The 21,103-nt window shown below is 40.6% G+C and overlaps 1 protein-coding gene across 3 annotated transcripts in view; it reads right to left on the bottom strand.

The window, feature by feature from the left end:
* The window catches only part of LRGUK (leucine rich repeats and guanylate kinase domain containing), a 111,828-nt gene that overhangs the window by 48,192 nt on the left and 42,533 nt on the right, over positions 1-21,103 (bottom strand). For all 3 annotated transcript variants that reach the window (XM_036905581.2, XM_057504778.1, XM_057504779.1), the window contains exons 11-15: positions 19,762-19,881; positions 12,118-12,214; positions 8,201-8,314; positions 5,927-6,128; positions 5,407-5,502 (exon numbers count right to left, since the gene is read on the bottom strand). In XM_036905581.2, the coding sequence (XP_036761476.2) occupies positions 5,407-5,502; positions 5,927-6,128; positions 8,201-8,314; positions 12,118-12,214; positions 19,762-19,881 (629 nt within the window). The remainder of the gene's footprint in view (positions 1-5,406; positions 5,503-5,926; positions 6,129-8,200; positions 8,315-12,117; positions 12,215-19,761; positions 19,882-21,103) is intronic.

Raw genomic sequence — 21,103 nt, 5'->3', positions numbered from 1 at the left:
CCAAACAAAATCAGACCTCCTAAGTGAACCCAGGTGGTCCATCTGCAGAAGCGAACCAGACTCCCTGACACAGTGCGCCACCCCCAACAAAGCAGGATGAGCTTGGACTACTCTGGGTTCCCACCGAACCTGCTAGTCTGGGAGTGCATCCGGTCAAACCAGATGTCTCTGGGGAGGGAGAGGGAAGGAATGGGGGCGAGGGAAGGCTGGCTTCTCTGTGGGATTTCCGAGAGAATACCCTGTTCATCATTGTTATCTCCCTAGTTTATAGGAGTTAGAAATTAAGCCAACAATTATAATTTAAGGCAACAGTCATAAATTAAAGACAAATTTAATCAAAGTTAAAATAAAATATAAAATCAATGAAAACATCTAGAGTAGGCAAATTCACAGAGACAGAAAGTAGATTAGAGATTCCCAGGGGCTGGGGGTGTGGTAGTTTTTGCTTAACAGGTACAGAGTTTCTGTTTGGGGTGATGAAAAACTGTGGAAATAGTGGTGATGGTTAGGCAACACTGTGAATGCAATTAATGCCATTAAGTTGTATGCTTAAAATGGTTAAAACAGCAAATTTTGTTATTTTTTTTTTACCACAATAAAAAAGTTATTAAAAAAAAGAGAAATATCAGAACAGTGAAGTTCAGTGCTGAAGCTTCTTCCCATCTTTAAACCCTCCTGGTTTCCTGTAAGCAGACATAGAGGATTTTTTCCCCCTGCTTTCAGAATTTAGCAATTCACGTAATTTGGCAAATGATACCACGCCCTTCATTAGAGATAAAGGCACCATTTTACGGACTAGTCAATTGCTCAATTTTCCCGTTTGACTCATCATCACCATCACCATTTTCCTCTGTGATTAGTCAGAATTCTGAATAACGATTTGCAAATATAATTTTATTTTATGATCTCTACAGCAAGAACTCAGGTTGGCAGCTCGGTCAGCTTTTTAAAAGCTTTACTAGAAGCACTGACTATTCCAGAAATTGATTATATAGAGACAAATGGAGAGTAAAATACCCCTCATATTGAGTTGTGAGCATAGGGAATTTTTTTTTTTTTGTCTTTTAGTTGCAGGCTTAATATTACCTGCATTACTATAGGGAAAAAATAACATGATTCTGTACCTTAATTGATACACATTTTTAATTCATGGTACACCTAAAGATCTTGAGGGTTTATAATCACTCTGTACCTAAAGTTACTATTTTATAAATGCATCAAATAAAAATTCAGTTAGTCTCTCCTCTAGTGAAGGACTGAATTTCTGGGTCCATGCTGATAGGCCTGCTATACTCAGAACAGATAGATCTTGGGTTTACTTTTATGGCTCTGTTCCACTCTCATTGTTAAGAGTAGAAATTAAAATTATATTCTTAGTTACAAATTAGCAATATAAAATTACTAAAGATAAAGCTACATATTATTTCAAATATTTGGGAATAATTTTTAGTTGGCATTGATAACAGGATTAGTGCTTCAATGGAAACACCATTGACCATCAGATTCCTATTTGTACTGAAGCCTAACATACAGATTCTCTAATTCAACTGGGAAAAACCTAAGCTCTGGAAGACCAGATTCTAAAATACTCCATAATATTATACATAGCGTTTGTGTTTTTAAGAAATGGGAGTTCAAAGTGAATCCTCTAATCAAATTAATGATTTTTGGTGAAATTTAGAATACAAAACTAAGGCCTCCTATTTCCAGTCCAGTTTTCTAATTGCTCAGAGAAAACTGTCTTTCACAGAATCTTGAATATTTTTTATTTAAGTTCCTGATCTTTGACAGCTCAATGACATATAAAAAATACTCCACTCAACTAAAATTGTTGATTTTTGTTTCTAGGTATCCTGTTTACATTTATGCAAATTATGTTAAGTCTTTATGGAAATATTTCTAAACCACAGAACTTAGACCCAACACAAAGTGGAGGCACAGAAGGCTGTGGCGGTGACCTGCTGCGGCTCTGGACCCCTGCAGGGAGTCATGACATTCATTTTCAGGTGATTATGGCTGGGACCTGCTCTCTGGCAGTGAGCCTGTAAACTTCTGGCCTGCTCGCATTGGCATGTACTTCACAGCCCCAAGACTAAGGCCACTGGTTCTACTTTTGGACCACCAGGGAAAGCTTATCAGTAAGGACTATGTTAATTGCAATTTTAAAATACTCTCGTCTGGCCTCCATGAAGTCACTTTATGTACAAGTTTACCTTTAAATCATTCACTAAAAAATGTAACTTCCTGCACAGATTAACTGTATATATAAAATAAGCTGTTTGGTTTTTTAAGAAAACACGTTATTTTCCAAAATACTAAATCTGCCAGAAAAACAGGGGTCTGTTGAGGCTGGTGATTTGATACATTAATTATAAACCCACTTCCCATCTACTTTTTAAAACTGGGATTCTATTAGGCCATAGCTGGATGTCCCAGTTTCAGTTATCAAATGCATCTGAGAGTGATAACATTTTTATAAACTCTATAATTCATACTTTTCATCAAATTAGATAGTCCTGACCTAATTAATCCAAATAAATGATGTTTTATTTGACCCTTTAAAATGAGAGTCTGTTTTCCTATGCACAAATTCTCTTGTCTATTAATTTGCCAAATGGCAAGGGCACCCAACTGTCAGTGTTCCTCATGGCTGCAGAATAAGGGGGAGAACCAGAGCCCCACTGCCTGCCGAGGCAGGGTACTGCTCAGGTGCCATGATTCAGAGGTGCCCCCAGTGCTCCTGATTGAGAAACAGTTTTCTCTGTACTCAGAACTGGTTGGGCTCAGGAGACTCATTCATGTTTACCTAAACCCACATGGGGCTGATTTAAAAACTAGAAGACAAAGTTATTAATTTACCATGGGAGATGGGCCTGGCTCGTGGGTCAGGGCAGGGTGTTCCAACATAGGGTACCGCCCCCCACAGGGATGCAGGCCCACCCAGGGGACCAAATTAAAGATCAGAAGGTTGCTGGGTTAGCAAAGACTTAAAGCAAAGGGAGTCAGCTTTCCTCAAGAGAAACTTGTATCAAGTTACAAAGCCTCATTAGGTACACTGTGCAACTTGTGAGGCATAGCTTTTCAAAGAACCAAAGCCTAATTCAGAGAATAAGAGCAGTGCTGGAGAAACACACCAGCAGGCACCCGATTTAAGGCCCACCCCCTATGGACAGAGCACTGTCCTCCACTTATGCACCAATGCCCATTTTCACATAGGGCACACTTTGTTCAGGTACTTTGCAGGCCATAAGTTGTACCCTGATCACATGTCTCCTAGATAAGACATATGTAGAAGAGAAACCTCAGTCATTATCTGTTGGTTGTTACCAGTTTCACACTGACCTCATTCCAGAATTCCAGGGCCACCTGACCTGGGAAAAGTGTGTAAAATTGTAAATCAGCACTATTAGTTTGAACTCTGGAAAAATCATGACCTGGCCTGCCTCAGCCTGGCCAGGATGCAACCTGGCAAGCAAAACCCTACTTGGGCACAGACTCATAAAAGCTAAAACACACAAACCTGCAGAATATTTGCACAGCAGCAAGAGTCTCCTGTATATATTCATAATATGGGATGGGATGAGAATGCAGGTCATTCCCCTGGGGGGACCTTCCTTTTTTTATTATTATGGTGGTAAAATGCACATAACATAAAATTCGCCATCTGTATGGAAAATGGAAGATCCATGGCCAGGATCCTCGCCTGATCCTAATCTACTCGCCCACTGTACGTGCAGTGATGTAATACTCAGCCTCCCGTGTAGGTGCATGTTTGCATAAAAAGAGATCTGCCCGGTGCTCAGAGTAGAGGAGAACAGAGCCTCGAGTGGAAGCAGCACCTGAGGCAGGGGCTGGAGCAGAGGCAGAGAGGGAAGTGGGGGGGATTCTAGTGCTTACTGCCACCGTGAGAATAAAGCTTGGCATTTATTTAACCAAAACTGCCCTATATGTAAGCCATTAAGAACCCTTTTACCCCCAGTGCTCCATTGCTGTTTTTCAGTCTCACTGAATCCAGAGTGAACTTTCCCAGAGCTGAAACCCCCTCTGGCCTGCAGCTATACCATCTGAACCATTTTTAAGTGTACAGATCAGTAGTGCTAAGCACATTTACACTGTTGCACAGCCAACCCTAGAACTCTTCTCATCATGCAATGCTGACACTGTGCTGTTCACAACTTCCACTCCTCTCTGCCCCACGTCCCTGGCAACCATGGTTCTATTTTCTGTCTCTATGAATTTAACTATTTTAGGTAGCTCATATAAATGGAATCATACAGTATTTATGTTTTTGTGACTTGCTTTTTTCACCAGCACAGTGTCCTTAAGTTTCATTCCTGTTGTAATATTGTCAAAATTTCCTTCTTTTGGGGGGGCTGAATAATATTGCATTGTAAGTACGTTCCATACTTTGTCTCTCCATTTGTCTGCTGATGAACACTTGGGTTGTTCCACCTTTTGGCTATTGTGAATAATGCTGCTATGAACATGGGGGTACAGATAACTGTGCCAGTCCCTGCTTTCAATTCTTTTGGGTACATACCCAGAAGTAGAATTGCTAGATCATATGGTAATTCTATTTCTTATTTTTTGAGGAACCACCAAATTGTTTTCCATAGCAGCTATATAACCTTTTATATTCCTAATTTCTCCACATCCTTGCCAACACATATTATCTATCTATCTTATTTTGTTTTGTTTTGTTTTCATAGTAGTTATCCTAATGGGTGTAAGATGCATCTGGGGGAGCCTTTTAAATACAATACTCCTGTACCAACATTCTAAGTGAGGGCTTTGTAATTCCTAGATTCTGAGGAGATGCTCTCATATATCCTGGGTCATTTGCTGTGAACGATCCATAAGGCAGGATCCATAACTCCATCTAGCAAGACAGTCAACTGAAGCCCAGAGCACTAAGCAGCTTGCCCAAGGGAGCAGCAGGCCAGAACCTGGCTCTCATCCCCCGACTGTACTTTTCCACTATACTATGTAGTCCAACACTTTAAGGACAGTAGCAGTGCACAGAAAAAGGGACCGAAACAATGTCAATACAAACCTACCAAGCAGAACAACACCTCAGCCCTCTAAAGGGGGCCAGACTTCTGAAAGTCTGAGCTGTGATCCAAAAGGCTGACCCTTACCTACCACAAAGCTCCAGGGCACTGCCCAGCAGGCCCTGAAGGACAGTCCTCCGGGCTCTATCTTGGTCACTGAGACAAGCGCAGGCACGGGTTCAGTGGGCTGATTCATGCAGCTAGTTTGTGGGGACAATCACACCAGAGGAAGTATGGGAATTAAAGAGTTAGAGCCAGCTTAGCCAGGCTGATGAGTACCCAAATAACAACTCACAAATTTGTTTTCCTTTCCGTGAAAAAAAAATTCTGGAACAAAAGGGACAGGATATAGTACCTGTAGTCGGAGCCAAACTGCTGGCGGTTTCCTCAGACAGTCCAAGGTACTCTCTAATGAGCTGACTCAGCAACTGGTAGGCGACATCCAGATCATCTACAGTAAACGAGACACTTTAAAGTGACAGAATCCTATCAAAATACAGTTTGCAACTGTTGGTGGTAATGATTTTTTTTAGCTACATTTAATTTTATGAATATTGTGGTAGACAGAATTCTAAGACCCAATGACAGAGAGAGTTTTCTGGTAGCAGAAAAGGAAGGCAGAGACTTGAAGCATGAGGAGGATTTGATGTGCTGGTGCTGCCTTGAAGGTGGAGGGGGCCATGTGGACAGGACCTCTAGGGAGAAGCCTCCAGGAATGGAGGGCAATGCCTGGCAGATAGCCAACAAAGAATCAGGGACCCCAGTCCTACAACCACAAGAACCTGCAGTCAGTCAACAATAAGAATGTACTTTGGAACAGATTTTTCCCTGGTGACCTTATATTTCAAAATAAAACTTTGCTAAAAGTTACTGACCTGCGTTGATTACTGCATCAAAATATCCTGGAAATTCCTGATTAACTTTAATATAAAGGTCCACTCTGGAGACAGCAAATTCAACTTCTACACGACTGAATAACCCTTTTCTCCGTAAGTATTTCTCATATTTTTTTTTGTTCATTGGTACCACCAGGATATATCGAGGCTCAAAATAGGAACATTTCAAACTTCTTACACCCTATGTGTTTAAAGAAAAGATAATAAATAAATTGGAAACAGATACGATTAAGAAATCATTTTGGAGACATCTGACAACACGTATAAGTAGTACTGTATTGAAGAATGTATCTGTATAAATAGGTATTATTTCCCTATAAATATCTCAAGGTTAGATTACTTCTCTCTGTTCATCAAATATTAAATTGGAAATATAAGAATTCATTCAACCCAGTTATCCTCTAACTAATCATTCTACTGAATTTGATTAAGAAAAGAAAATTGTTAGATGCAAATAGGTACATTCACAGCAGTATTGCATCTTCATTATTTAAATGTAGTTTCAATTCTACATTTTAAAGGGCATCCTTGTAGCTCTAGGAGATATAGATATATTACCAGAGTGAAAAGGTTCCTTTGTTACCTCTTTTTTCATCTCCTTGGGACTGTTCCTGTTGCTAAAACAGCAGCTGGTTGGCTGGTTCCTATTATATCTCACAGACTCTTACCCAGAGCACAGGAAGGCCATGCTCATTGCACCCGGATGCCAGGAGCTCACACAGGGAGCAGTGGCAGGTGGTGGTCTGTGGATCTGGAGAGCTGGTTGTGACTGCAGCTCTCCAGCTACCGCAGAATCTGTGCCAATCTCTCCAGCTTCTTGAGTACCAGTTTCCTCCTCAGCAAAAAAAAGAGCTATTCCAAATGGATGTTAAAATTCCTTCTACCTCAATCCTGTCTATCATCAGTAGGTTCACTTAATGTCCAAAATCTTTGTTGTGAAAATTCTGGGGAGAGAAATATAGACTCTTTAAAAAAACAGTTTCTAAAAGTGTTGATGACAAGAGCACTTTGGAAAAATGCATTAGCTGGAGAGACTCCGGGGAGTAAAAGCCTGGTGTACAGACTCAACCTCCTGGAGATGAGAAGGACAAAGCTCTTGGGGAGTAAAACAGTGACACATGAGCCAGCACTCAGAGAGCCACCGAACTGGAAAAGGGTAAGCACAGGCAACCGGAAAGCTTCTGCACTTGAAGATGAATTCATTTTTATTTCTGCCTAGGAAGATATTTTTGTCCAAGGGAGATATTTTTGAGAAAAGGCTATTTTTTGCTTATGAGCATAGAAACAAAGAAAACCTCCTTAAAGATGCAAAACCAATCAACTGCAGAAATCTAAGAATTGCATGATTTGAAATTAGGAAAATGAAGGAGCTGGAGGAAATGTGACTGTTTCATTAGAGTGAGGCCGCACTTACACCAGTACAGGGAGTCAAACGGGGATTGGTCTCCTGCTCTGCCAAGTCACAGAGGAAAAAAGTTCTCAGAAAAGGTTCGGAGTCCATAGTAAAGGGATACCAGAGTGGCCTGGTTGTGTTTTCTGTAAGTTTGATCTAATGGAATCACTTTTATAACTTTTTTTCTGACTACAAAAGTGTCATCCTGCTCAGTGAAGGAACCTAGAGAAAAAACCAACTGTCTTCGAAGATTTCAAATACACAATAAAGCTATATATTTTTAAAATCAATAAGTGGAATATTGATGATTTTACTCTGGGTCTTGTTTTCAGAAGATTTTCTGCATATACTAATTATAGAAGATCACTGGGAGAAGATGGGATACTGGAGCCAAGAGAAAAATCTCCTGAAATTGGCAAGTCTCAATTGCTATAAGTATGACAATATTGTAACCAGGGAGCACAACTCACACACCTTCATGAAGAATGAAGGACCAAGGGCATCTGCATGGACAGGGAATGTGTCCCATGCCTGTAAGCATCAGGCTTTATCTACAATATCACTTCATAACAGAGACCATGCTCTAAAAAGATAAAGGATAGTTTAGGGAGAAAATAACTTAGAAAATATATCTTAGGAGGCAGTTTTACTCATAGTCCATGTGTAATTTCTTGTATGTAACTCCTGTCATTTAATTTTTCATGTCTTGCCTTCCCCACACTAATTACAAGCCTCCAGTCTCACACTTTGGTAGGCATTCCTCGGGCCTAGCTGTATGCTACCTGCCCATTGTAGCCCCCTCCCAAATATATATACAAACTCTCACACACATTAAAAATAAATTGCATGAAAACACTTACTTCTATTTCCATATGAATACAGCTTGCTAAACCATCTCTGGCGATACCTTCTACGGTGTCCCTACTTAATCCATAATGGTGATTACTATAATGAAATGTTAGAATGAATTTCCCCTGAAATTTGAAAAATATAAAGATTTTCATAAAACAGGTTGCCATAGTGGAACTTAATTTACAGAAAACTATTTGATGTCTTAATTTTATTATGATTCCATAAAACTTAGGAATATTAGCAATTGTATATGGATGACAAAGAGTTTATACCAAACTGTGGTCAAGTAATGTATTCAGAATTTTCAACTGGCAAACAAATCAGGCTTTTGGAAATAATCTGCCGACAAAACATTAGAGGAGAGTGTGGGCACGGAAGCTTATGGTGGATCATTTTACTTATTTATCCACTTCCTTGCTAACCCTGCACCGTAAGCCTTCATTCTTGAGGAAGCACAGACTAATAGTTTGCCCTTCGCCACAGCCATTTTGGCTCTGCCAGCGCACTGCGTAGCCCAGAAAAAGCTTCAGTCCTCAAAAGCCTTGCATTCTCAGATAAGCCGGAAGGCCATGAATTACAGGGACATCGTGAAACCTCTGAATCCTGAGATAAGCCGTGGAAAACAGACCCATCCTGTTTTCTCTTAAACACAGCTTTTTACTGAAACTGCCCCAAATATTATCCAACAGAATTGCTGTGTGCCTTACAGTCACCTGAGGTATAAATACCGCCTTCTCTCTGTATTCTAGATGCTGGTTCTTCCCAAAGCTGTACTCCCTTGCAAAAAAAAAAATCCAAGTAAAAAATACGTTTCAAAATCGTCTGACCTTTTCTTTGACAATATTATATTTATTAAACCACTAGGTCTCATCTATACTGGAGGCTGACGACAAGGGAAGGGATGAGAACGTGGATGACAAAGGCATCTGTGGCTCCTCACGCACATGATTCTGAAATAAACAATGAAGCGAAAACTCCCAAGGCTGAATCCCATCAACGGGATCTCATCAAATGGCACCACCACCATTAGGAACAATAGCAGATGTTCGGGAGATCTGTGGGGTGAGGCCAGGCTATGTATCAGGGGGGCAGTGTGGGAAAGCCAGGAGATGTCAGGTGTATTTTGAGGTGGAGTGGGTCTCTGGTCTGCTGCAGGCGATGACGAAAATCCACACCCCCCATAATCCAAAGAAGTTTATGTCATGCATTCTACGACTTAAGGACTCAGCAATAAATATCCTTAATATTTTATCCCCTTGATGTCACACCTTTGTTCTTTGGAACAAATACTGTGACTCCTTTTCTTTTAATACATATGTATCTACATAGATATATCTTCTGAATCTCCCATCAGGTATGTGCTTACCTTGTTTACTGTGACTTACCCTATTTTCAAAATGTATAGCTGAATCACTTTTCAGATATAAAACTATGAGTTTGTTTATTTATGTGTACAGGGCCTCCCTCTGTTCACAAGGATATTTTCTGGAAGGATGTAGGGTTGGGAGGCATCTTGCATTGCATTGTACTTATATATACAAAACAGGCCCTGTTAAATGGTATTGTTAAAGAATTGGGATTACGTGGTTTTCCAGTTTCTGGCTGGTGACACTCCTTTCACTTCTTCCCACCTGTGCCTTTCTTAATAGTAATAATCGTATTTCAGAAGCCTTTTGATCTGTGGTCTTATTTCCACAGGAGAGAGTATCTACAGGCAAGTGATAGTTACATGTCTTTAAAAAGGGCTGTGTGTCTGTGGGCATGTCCAGGGGATGACCTGTATGTTGCCAGCGGGGTGTGTATATGAGAGGGTGTGTACCTATCAGAGTGGGTAGGTGTGACCACAGTGGGTAGGTGGGTCCATAGGTTTTTGTGGCGAGGTATGTCAGGGCCGTCTGGCAAGTGGTGGGGACTGGCAGGCTGTCTGGGCGCGTGTTCTGTGGAGGGGGATCTGTGTATAGGCTGGGTGTGTCTTAAGCTGACAATGTGTCATGAGTGTGTCTCTAGGTTTGTCTCTTTATGAAACAATCTCAAGCTCACTTTAAGGGGGAAAAAGGAAATCAGAAGCAAAACTGAGTTGAAGAAAATGACATTATATTGAAGTAATATATGTTAGCAGAAGCAGTGAAAATAGGTACTTTTAAAACACTCAAGGACATTGTAGAAGGCGTAAAACTGTAAGACTAAATAAAGCATACAAGTACAGTGATTTGTTAGACTAGGAATTGAACCAGACTTCCTTGGTTATAGATATGATAAGGTATGGAACATCAGGGGAGCATATGTGGTACTGAGAACAGATGAACTGAACCAAGGAAACATGCCTCAGACTCTAACAAGAGAAATTAACATTAATGTGGGGAACCAGTTGTCTTTCAACCCAAAGAGTCCTCAAGGAATGCTTCTTACTCATATCAAGATAATGCTTCCAATCTCTATTAAGGCTTTTAGAAATATAAAGACCCAGAGCACTCTTGATCAATTAAACTGATCATACATTAATAGTGCCAAAATATTGCCCTATGACAGAAGATTTGAAGAATTTCCAGGGCGTTCTTTTGATAAGGGTTGGAGGGAAAAGAGCCAAGGCATTAAAGAACTTTCTCACTTGGGTTTCTCTGTGAATGCAAGAGGACATACGCACCATGTGTGAAGTTTGTTATTCAAAGTAAACCCATAGGAAGTGCAGAGCCTATGCTGAAATGTTCTACAATTATGTGCATTTAGGTGTAAGCCAGGTCCATTATTTGGGGATGGAAGGGGCAGAGAACAGAGGGAGGAAGGAGGAGCAGAAAGAGGGGAGAGGAAATGTAACTGTAAGAGTATCACTGGTTGAATGATAATCTTTCAAAAGCAGAACATAGACTAGTCCTTAATTCAGTCCCCTTGTAGGTTTCAGGAAAAAAATATGGTGTAAGATTCATTTGGTGACAGAAAGGATGATGATATTAACAAAATTCAGGCCCACAGTGAAGAGAAAATAAAAGGCTTACAGATTTGTCGGCTGTGATAAAGATATGAAATACTCTTTCAGTTCCATGGAAGTCATGGGTGGAAATGTATGCACATTAGCATACAGTTTTGACAGATGAAACACACTCAGGTAGTGAGGGTTCCCTCTGCATGTGAATGCCCAGAATAAACTGTTATGAGAATGAGCCCACCCAGAGACAAGGGTGTCATGAATTACTAGCAATGACAAGATTACCAGGGTTGCAGGGGAAAATAACTTGAACTGAACAAGACTGCCCAGAGCTCTTATGAAATAGACTAATGTGGGGTAAGCACCCTCACCTGGTAAAGACACAGCCCTGAAATCAAGACTCTTCTTTGGTCTAATAGCCAGGGCTTCCAACTGCATTAGGGAACCATCTGGCCTCTAAGACTCAGGACTTCTTGAACAGGGATGTTAACATGGAAGGTTAAGGCTGTATATGTGTCCAGGAAAGGCCGACTGAATGGGACAGACCATGCCGACACAATGCTTATGGGCTCAGCAATTAGCAAGCGACCAGCAACGGTAAACAGAAGGAGTGGTCTCTGGAAAGAACACCCCAACCCCTAGGAATGCTCAATCCACAAGCTTCATGCACCCGATCAGGTCTGCGAGCACTGCCTAGCTTGAGGAAGTCAGATTAATAACAGCAGCACCTGATAAACATGGATCACAAGAACTTTTCATAGTGCTCTTACTTCCATTTTCTTAAAATGTCTACTCATTTGGTTTTATTGGAAATTTATAACATTTTCTCTAAGATCATAAAACAGATGAAAAATAGTGTATAAGTGACTTAAGGGAAGACAATTACAACACGTCTCTCATAAACACAAAATGTAATTGTTCTCTTTTTTATCACTATTTCTAGTATTTCCACGAGAGAACATGTATTTCTTGCACAAAAAGAATAAAGGAGAATATTCTTACCATGTTCAGCATTTCATCGAAAACTTCTTGAGAGATAAAATGATAATCAACTCGATCCCCTTCTCCAAAGTAAGGCGGCCTTGTGGTGTGACAGGCACTGGAAACATAAGACAGATAACCTAGTCTATTTCTGTTAACTTGAAATTCAAAATGGGAAAGGTTTCAGTATAAACTTTTCAGTATAAACTTCAATTTTAAAAAGTTGAAGTTGATCCACACATCATAAATCAAAGTAAGATAATTGTGAACCCACTGTGGTTCTGAAGTGTTACACTACACTCAGCCTCTGTACTCTACAGGGATTTTACAAATTTTGGATTATCAACATCAAATTTTTACTCATTGTTTTCATCACCTTCTGAATCACATCCTCTGCTGTCACCTAATAACACTTTATTTAAGTATAACCATATTTATTACTCATTTATTTTCCCCTCAGTGTTTCCATGTTTCCTCTGATCTATGGACATCTTCTGTGTGCTCTCCTTCTCTTTCCCCCAGTGCGCTAGCCCACGTATCTCTCAGGACTTAGTTTCTAAGTGTCACTCCTCTAAAAGGCTTTCCTGACCCCCTACTGCTGGGTTATGCACCTGTTCTTTGCACTCCCATAGCCTCTGTGCCTGCCACCAACTGCCCCGAGGCCTGCGCCACCCTGACCCCATCTCCTCGCTGTGGAAGGGCAGAGATGAGCTTGCTCTGCCTGCTCACTGTGTGGGAACCGCCATGGGAATCCAAGCTTTTGGGGCTGAATGGAGTTCTCAGCTCAGCCAGAGTGGTGGCTCCTTCCCTGCCTGCGTAGCACCCCCAGCCCGCCACACCCCAGTGAATCCCTAGCACCCAAACTGCCTTCCTTTCTCCACATACCTGTTTTTTTCCTCTTTCCTAGCAAGACATACGAATCATAAGGCAAGGGCTTGTCTTTGTTTGTCTTATTTGTCCCCATATTCTCAATGCCTGGCCCATTACTGGCATTCATGAACTATTTGTAACATGAAGGAATAAATGAAACATGTGGCTGTGATGAACTCCATTTTATGGATGACTATAAAATGAGCAGTCCAAGGCCACAGAGCTGTCCCAGAACTAGACTAGAGGGGACCCAACTAGCACAGGACTCCTGATTTCATACCATTCTGACTTCCCACCGTTAAGTTCTGAGAAGGCAAACTGGTTTTCAGATTATTCTGTAGTTTTAAAACAGGAGATGAGACTAGCTACACATTTGATGTATTTCATTTGTTCTTCACAAAAAACCATGAGGTAGGTATTATTGTTTTTATTAGACAGACAGTGAAACTGAGGCACAGTATTGAAGTCATGGGACCAAGTAGCAATGCCAGGGTGACTCCAAAGTTAATTTCTTCTAATACCACACTGCAGCCTCAAAAGCCTCACCATTACAAAGTCAAAAACAAGTTTTTTTAATTCATACCACTGTTTCCCTTCATTGATGACCAAGAATTATACTAGTAATTCTACACTAGTATATTTTAAGGTCTTAGCATATATTTAAATTGTATACTCAGCAAAGAGTATATTCCAAGAGAACACAGTCAAAACACCGTGACATTTGTTTTGTTGTATGAATACCTTGGCATTTCTTCACCCACCCTGGCAAGGACCTGAGACCCTCTGTCTATTGGTATCCTTGACAGTCAGCAAAGATAAATCAGCGACATGGCATCCTGTGCCACACATCCTTCGCACAGCCTTTAAACACTGAGCTGAATTTGCATTTCCCAGCAAAGGAATGGAACACCAGAGATTTTTTTTCAGAATTTCTTAAAGGAAAACAAAGCAAAGAAGCAATTTGAAGCTTCCAGGCAGGTAACTAAAGAGATGACTTCACTGATGTGGAGAACGTTACGTCAGGATCTGCAGCCACTGCGGACCTTTCTGTGAAGGAGAACCCAGGAGGGCCTGTGGTTTTTGAATCCTGTCATCCAACTTTCATACACAGAAATGTTTGCTGCAAAGTATGCTGCCTAAATATGAACATCTTAGAAAGGAACACTTTGGAGTGAAGGCAGTATTTCACTAAACTTAGAAAAAAATTACGCCAAATTCTGGACAAAGAAATTTACCTGGGCTATCATCACCTTCAATTCCCTTCCTCTCTCCTGTCTAAATATAATTTCAGTCATAATTTGAACTTCCATGACTTTATTATTTACGAACTGATTTACTAGTAAATCATGGCCAATTAGTTAAATCATGGTTTGTGACGGGAGTCATACTCCTATTAGTTTCACTTAACAGACAAAAGAATTGAATTAGAGATTAATCCCAGACTACAACAATGACCCTAAAAGTCTAAGAGCGAATTAGACATTCTAAAGGCCAATTCGTTGACCAGCTGTCATCAAGGAACCTAACAAACCGAGTCCACAGAGAGGAGGAAGAGACCAGAGGGGGAAAGAATCCGGAAGGCCAGGCCAAACAATGGAGTGTTAAAACAGCCAGGGTGATGGATCAGGAAGGAAGATGTCCAAGAAAGCTAGCAGGTAGATGAGGAAGTAGACATTTTTTCAGTTTGATTCAGAAGCATGCAGATTTAGAATCTCAATTCTGGGTCATATTGCCTCAGGAAATAATGAACTTATTATTGCAAATACGTAGGCAGAGACTTGGCTACGAGTGCATCTCAATTCAAGCACATTGTAACACGCTACACTGTTGGTAAGTGAACTCTTTAACAGGTACCCACAAAAGCCTGGTAATCCTAGGGCATTTGGCAGGCAAATTCAATTGGCAGTAGTGCAAATATATGTTGATAAACTGATGGACACAATTTAAAGAAATCATCAAGACAGAAGATTCCAACACATACTGTGTCTGAGTATCCGAAGCCAGAAAGCCACTACTCTGCCCACTTTCCGGTAACTACACCCCACGCTCTAACTCATGCCATCACCGGCTGCTACTACTTCCTACCTGGTCTCCCTGCGTCCAGCCTTCCCTCCCCAGGCCCGCTTCCAAACTGCCAACAGGGTGCGCTTTCTACAGTGCAGCTGCGCTCATGATACCCCCTGCTGAGAGATCCTTCAGATCAGACCCCTGTTTAGTTTTCTAGTCTGGTCTTCTCCCATCTCCCTCCACACTTAAAGCTTAGCCGTACTACGGGTTCTTTCAGTTAACCAAATAAGCCTGTTGTTCTTTCTGCCTGGAATGCACCCTGACCCAAGCTGCACGTCCCTCTGGTCTTTACTTCTGTCACAGAGCTTCTTTACTTCCCTTATCATACCACCCATCAAACCCTCTCTTCAGACAGCATTTACCTGTCCAAATCCCATACTAGATTGTAAGCTACCAGGAGGACAAGACCCACGGCTGTTTTACATTTTATCACTTGCATGTGGCACATGGATGGTGCTCAATATACACTGATTGAATGAATAAGTGAACCATTCTACTAGTTTGTCACATCTGTATAAACAGACATTAGACTGCATTTAGGTAGTTGTAGCTCATACCGTCTCATTTAGCTACATAGCTGTGGTCTTTTACTTTACTGTATTACAGTGCTAAAAGTAAAATACAGTCAGCAGTCAATGCCCTAAAAAAGGTTATAAAAATAGAGATTGCTATAAAATAGAGATCTAAGGAAGAAGAACAATGCTTTTGTCTCATGGCTATTCAGATCACTTTCAAGGCCTTAAATCTGGAAGACAAATAGGCATCCTGGTATTGTTCTATGATTCTCTCATTATCCAGACTTCTTCCAGGAAGCCACTGATTTGTGTATTATTATTAAGGTTGGAAATAAATAGAGAGACTTTGAAGGCAGTAAATGTGTAACTCCAGGCTACTTATAACTAGTGCAGGTAAAGAAAGAACATCTAACCTATTTCTAAAACCAAGAACAAAAGGAAAATAAAAACCTAACACAAGAGCAAAATTTCTCAGCACACCGATATTTGTTATGCCACCGAGTTATGTTTTTAATTTTTACATACCTGAATATGCAACTTAGCATGTGAAAATTTGTTCAATGTCTTGGTCTTGGGCCAATGCAATTTAAAAAGGAAGAGAAAATACCAAGAGAAAATGAAATAAATAGGAGGGAAAGAAAAGATTCAAGCAAATGGCTTAGAAAGTGCCTTTGCAAATACCTACATGTTCATGATGAGATGGTATTCATGCTTTTTTTTTTCATTGAATTAAAAATCTATAAAATTTATGTTGGATAGAGAATAAAATGAAAGAAAATCTAAACTTGCCCCTGAGCTTATTCTTTGGTTATATCATTTGTTTTAATTCAAAAGTTGCTGTATATAAAGTAGTACTATCTTACTCTCTTATCAGATGAAATTACTAGTTATCTACTACCCCTTTTTATCCAGTGATACGGTCTTTGATCCATGCCTTGATGGAATTCCTAGAATGACTTGCCACTGAACAAGCCCTGGTCTCTGCCTCCATGAGGATGCCAATGAACTGGCTGGACAATGTTTCTGAGCCTATAAGGGAGGTAGGTTAGTGAGTGTGCAAATAGTAGTGGGTCAGTAAGGAGTGTCTTTCCATTTGCCACTACTTCCATCCAGAGGAGAAAAACAGCAGTGGCAGTGAGGTAGGGCAGGGACACGGGACAATCACAATTAATTTCTCCTGCCTATGATGAAAAATCCCAAAATATAACTAGTATAGTAAAAACAGGAGGGACTCCATCTTATGACTAAGATTCCTTTTTAAAAATCAGGGAGTTAGAAGGTAAGATTCCTAACACATTTTATGGTAATCAACCAATAACATACCCTATCTTAAGGCAGGGCAAAGTCCTAAATTCCTTGTGCAAAGTTTACCTTACAGAATATCTAGAGGACAGATTATGGATGTTGACATAATGTCTCTCACTGGAGACAGACATCATGAGACCACTTGTCAAGCCTACATGCCCCCCTTCCATTCCACCTGCCCTTTGCCCCATTCTTGAAAGCCTGAAACGACAGAATCCTCAGCCCTTAAGCATGCCTCCTGAGGTTGCCTACACTCGCCTTTCTTCAGGTGTGTACGTTGCCTTAAATAAAGCCTTCTTGATGCTCAACTTACTGCATTTTGTCTCTTGCATTTCCAAGCCTCTTGGGGGGTTAATAAGAAACCCTTTTCCCAGTGGTAAGACTTTGCTATTTGTTATTTCAGTCAATTTTCTAGACTTAAGCACAGGTATTTTCTCTCTCTGTTCTACTTCAGACAAGTGGGGAAGGGGTACTGAGATCTCTGATTAGGGCTTGCAAGTTACCGTTGCCTGGGAGACAGGGACAGGGCTGCAACTGTACCATCATGCTCTTTAGTAGCCTGCCCCCAAATTTTCTTTCTTTGTCTTTGGGAAGTTCTCAGAACATAATCGCATTCCATCCAGTGCTCTGCGGCTCCCCCAGATCCTCGGGTGGTAGGGCCTTAGTTCCCATGCCATGCAGATTCAAGTGGACACTGGATGCCACGTGACCCTGGCTTCTGCCCTACACTGAGCAGGAGTTCAATGAGCTTCCCTTCCACCCGCCCCCCACCCCCTCGCCTGTCCTTCCTCTCTCTCTGCTGCCTGGGCAGCTGCTGTCATTTGCTGCTACTCTCACTTTAATGAATTCCTTCCTTACCTATACTCCTCCAAACTGTTTGAGAATTCTGTCTCAGTCAGTCAAGAACCCTCCCCTGTCCAGGCTGAGGTTTCACCTAGTGTGCAGGGAGAGACCTCCCCAGATGCAGCTGCCTGACAACAGCAGCAATAATAGTACGAGCATGACGTTAATGTTAGGATTTTTGTTTTGCCTTCTTGTGCCTCCACATGAATAGTACACACACGACTTAAAGGCCTAAGTTCCCCCACAAGATTACAAATGTCATTAAGGCAAGGACCTCATCAATCTTGTTCCCACTGTATCTGCAGAGCCTTGCACATGGAAGGAACTCAATAAATATGTATTGAAAAAAATCAATGAACAAATGAGTAAATCCATGCATCTCTCCATATATCCATTAGTGGAAGCTGGGGAAAATTACCTGTGCTTCTTATCACACTAACTTCCCACTAAATATTGCACAAAATACCATTAATTCATTCATACATTCACTCAATCAGTTAGCATTCATTTAACAAATATTTATCATGCACCTATTAAGAGCCTGGCCCTCTGCTGAACATTGAGAACTCCATGGTAAGCAGAGCTGACATTGGTCCCTACCCTCACTGGCCTACAGATGAGCAGGGAAAAGAGGTGTCAAGTCAAGCAATGACAAGCATGATGTATAAGCATTCTAATGCGGGGAAAACAGGATTAAATGAAGACCAATAGTTGGGGAGCCTAGTGTCCAGGTGAGAACATAGTGGCAGACTGGATCACAATCTTGGCGATGAGTTAATAAACACCTCGAAGAACTCATTCAAAGCAGCATGCCTCAGGCAGTGTATCACACAAACAAATATGAAGGGCTAGGCTACCAACCATTTGCAACATAATTAAAGGAATTCTAATCAGAGCCTTGGTTCTTCTCACTTTGTTTTGTTAAAAGATTCCAGGTTAGCACATTAGCACAATAGTCAGGACATAGGCTTTTGCCCTAGTTTGACTTTCCATTCACTGAGTTTGACTTTTCTTTTAAAACAGACTCAGTACCACTATATAAGCATAATAGCACTCCATATATTTTTATTCTAATATTAAGTTCTCATTTATTTTTGTTACTTCAGGATGCTTAAAATATATTAATGAATAAATTATTCTATAATCCTAGTATTTGTATCCTAGAGTAGTCCTAATGAGGGATGTAATTTTAGGTATCTAAATAAATGGAGTGGTTTAAAATAGTACTTACATTGTTTGAACATGTGTAGCTTAAGGGAAGGAACTTTTATGTGATGGTATTAGAAAATAATGTGCATTTATTTTGTCTACTGTCCTATGTGTGTTTGTAGTCACATCCTCAGCTCACTGAAAACATCACTAATCTAAAAGTAATTTCTTTGTCATACATGCCAATAAAAGAAGAAACTAGTTTAGAAGACCTCAGTGATAAATCTGATTCCTGGAAACCGTTAGAAAGTCTGTAAATCCAGCTGAAGATTTTTTTGGATGGTTCTATGGTTCTAGATTTGGGATATGTTCCTCTATTTTAACTGGGTCATTAAGAAATCACACAGCAAAATATCTGCTCCAGAAAAATGAAAGTGTATTGAAAGCTAACCTGAGGGAAAGGAAAAACTTGAGCTGTCATTTCTCTTTGCTTCCTCCTGAAATACGGCTCAAAAAAGAGAACTGTGTGGCGATACAATAGCTGAGCTGCTGTCAGCATGAGTTCCGGCAGAGACAAGGAAAGGCTGTCACCTGCCCCCAGACCAGCCCATCGCACATGACAACATTGTGATTTGTCCTATCACACTGCATGCCAAGATGAGCCCGCATTCCAACACCACTATACTTTATTAAAACACGTGTATCTTCAAGCCTTGAAGAAAGATTCCTGCTGTTGCTGAATTAAGTTAAACGTTTGGAGGATTAGAGTAAAAAAATATAGTGTATATCACAGTGTAATAAATGGCAAAGAAGCTGATAAACCTGCTTTGTACATTTTTCAACTTGCTTAAAATTAATAACCCATATTAGCAATAGCCAACATTTTACAGCCTTACCAGCCAATAATCAAACTTACCCATATCTGAAGTAAGTGCTAAAGTGCCTGCAGAGGCGGTGAGCCAGTTCTCGTTTACCACAAGCTTCAGGCCCAGCTAATATCAACATGGGGTAAGGCGCATCCAGACTGGGAAGAGTGCTGTAACACAGGGCAGAGTCAGCGATGGTCCTATCCTGGTCAGACACGCAGCGTGGTAACTGCGTCCAGCGTTTAGGTGTCTCTGTCACAATCACAATTAACTCAATAATTGAGCACTTGCTATATGTAGGCATTGGATAGCAGCAGCAGGTTGGTCTTACTTTCCAGAAGCAAGCTGGTTATACTAAGCCAAAAATAATATTTAAAGCATAGATAACAAGTAAAATCCAAATATACGTAAACCTATTAACAATTTCTTAAAAAGAAAAATATGGTAAGCTGTATTAGTTCTTGGTTGATAAAAAGTATTCTTCCAAGAACTTCAAAATAAAAGAAATGCCCTAGACCACCCTCTGAGGCTTAAACTTTAATAGCCACACCTCTTGAATCAGAATACAGACATGCAAAGAAACTGGTAATACACTAAAATTTACATGAGCAATTACTTTGTGCTGAGTACCTTTCTAGAATTCTCTAGCTAATTAACGTTTCTCTTATTATCCCCATTTAACACACAAACAAACTAAAGTACAGAGAGGTTAATTAGCTTCCTGAAAGTAAAAGCCAGTTAAGTCCAAGCTGATAGATGAATTTAGGCATGGCTCTGGGCTGGGAAGACTGGACTAAAAATGAATTTATTCATAAGATCTCCTATAACATGCTGAGCAGAAGTGTTGAGATTCCACTCATGACACAAATTATAGAAACGCAGAATAAAATATAATATATTAAAAATACACGGCTGAGGTATAGCTTCTATGAAGAATGGAGGCAGTGGCAGGGTAGTTTTTCAATCTCTGAATACCTACATAAGAATAGAAAAACTTGAGAGCAAAAACCCATGGATAACTTACACAATAAAATGAGATGAAAAGTCTTTTCACAAACAACACACCCCAAAACTTTCACAGCCTTGGACTCTGTGCTTGAGGAAGAAAGAGGAAGCAGTGGGGCAGGCCCGAGAACAAGGGAACCCCAAGATGGCCCCTGGGAATCGCTGGTACGCAGGTAGGCTGAACTTGTACAGGTACAACCACCTGTACACGAATGTTCATAATGGCTGTGTTTGCAATAACCAAAAAGTGGAATCAGCCCAGATGTCAAGAGACAGGTGGTTAAACTACCTGTGGTGCACACATACCAAGAAATACTCGGCAATAAAAAGGAATGAACTATTGATACATCCAAGTACTTCGATGAATTTCCAGAGAATCAAGCTAAG

Source organism: Manis pentadactyla, chromosome 7 (genome assembly GCF_030020395.1).
Source record: "Manis pentadactyla isolate mManPen7 chromosome 7, mManPen7.hap1, whole genome shotgun sequence".
Classification (NCBI taxonomy): Eukaryota; Metazoa; Chordata; class Mammalia; order Pholidota; family Manidae; genus Manis; species Manis pentadactyla.
This window is presented reverse-complemented; position numbering and strand designations above follow the sequence as displayed.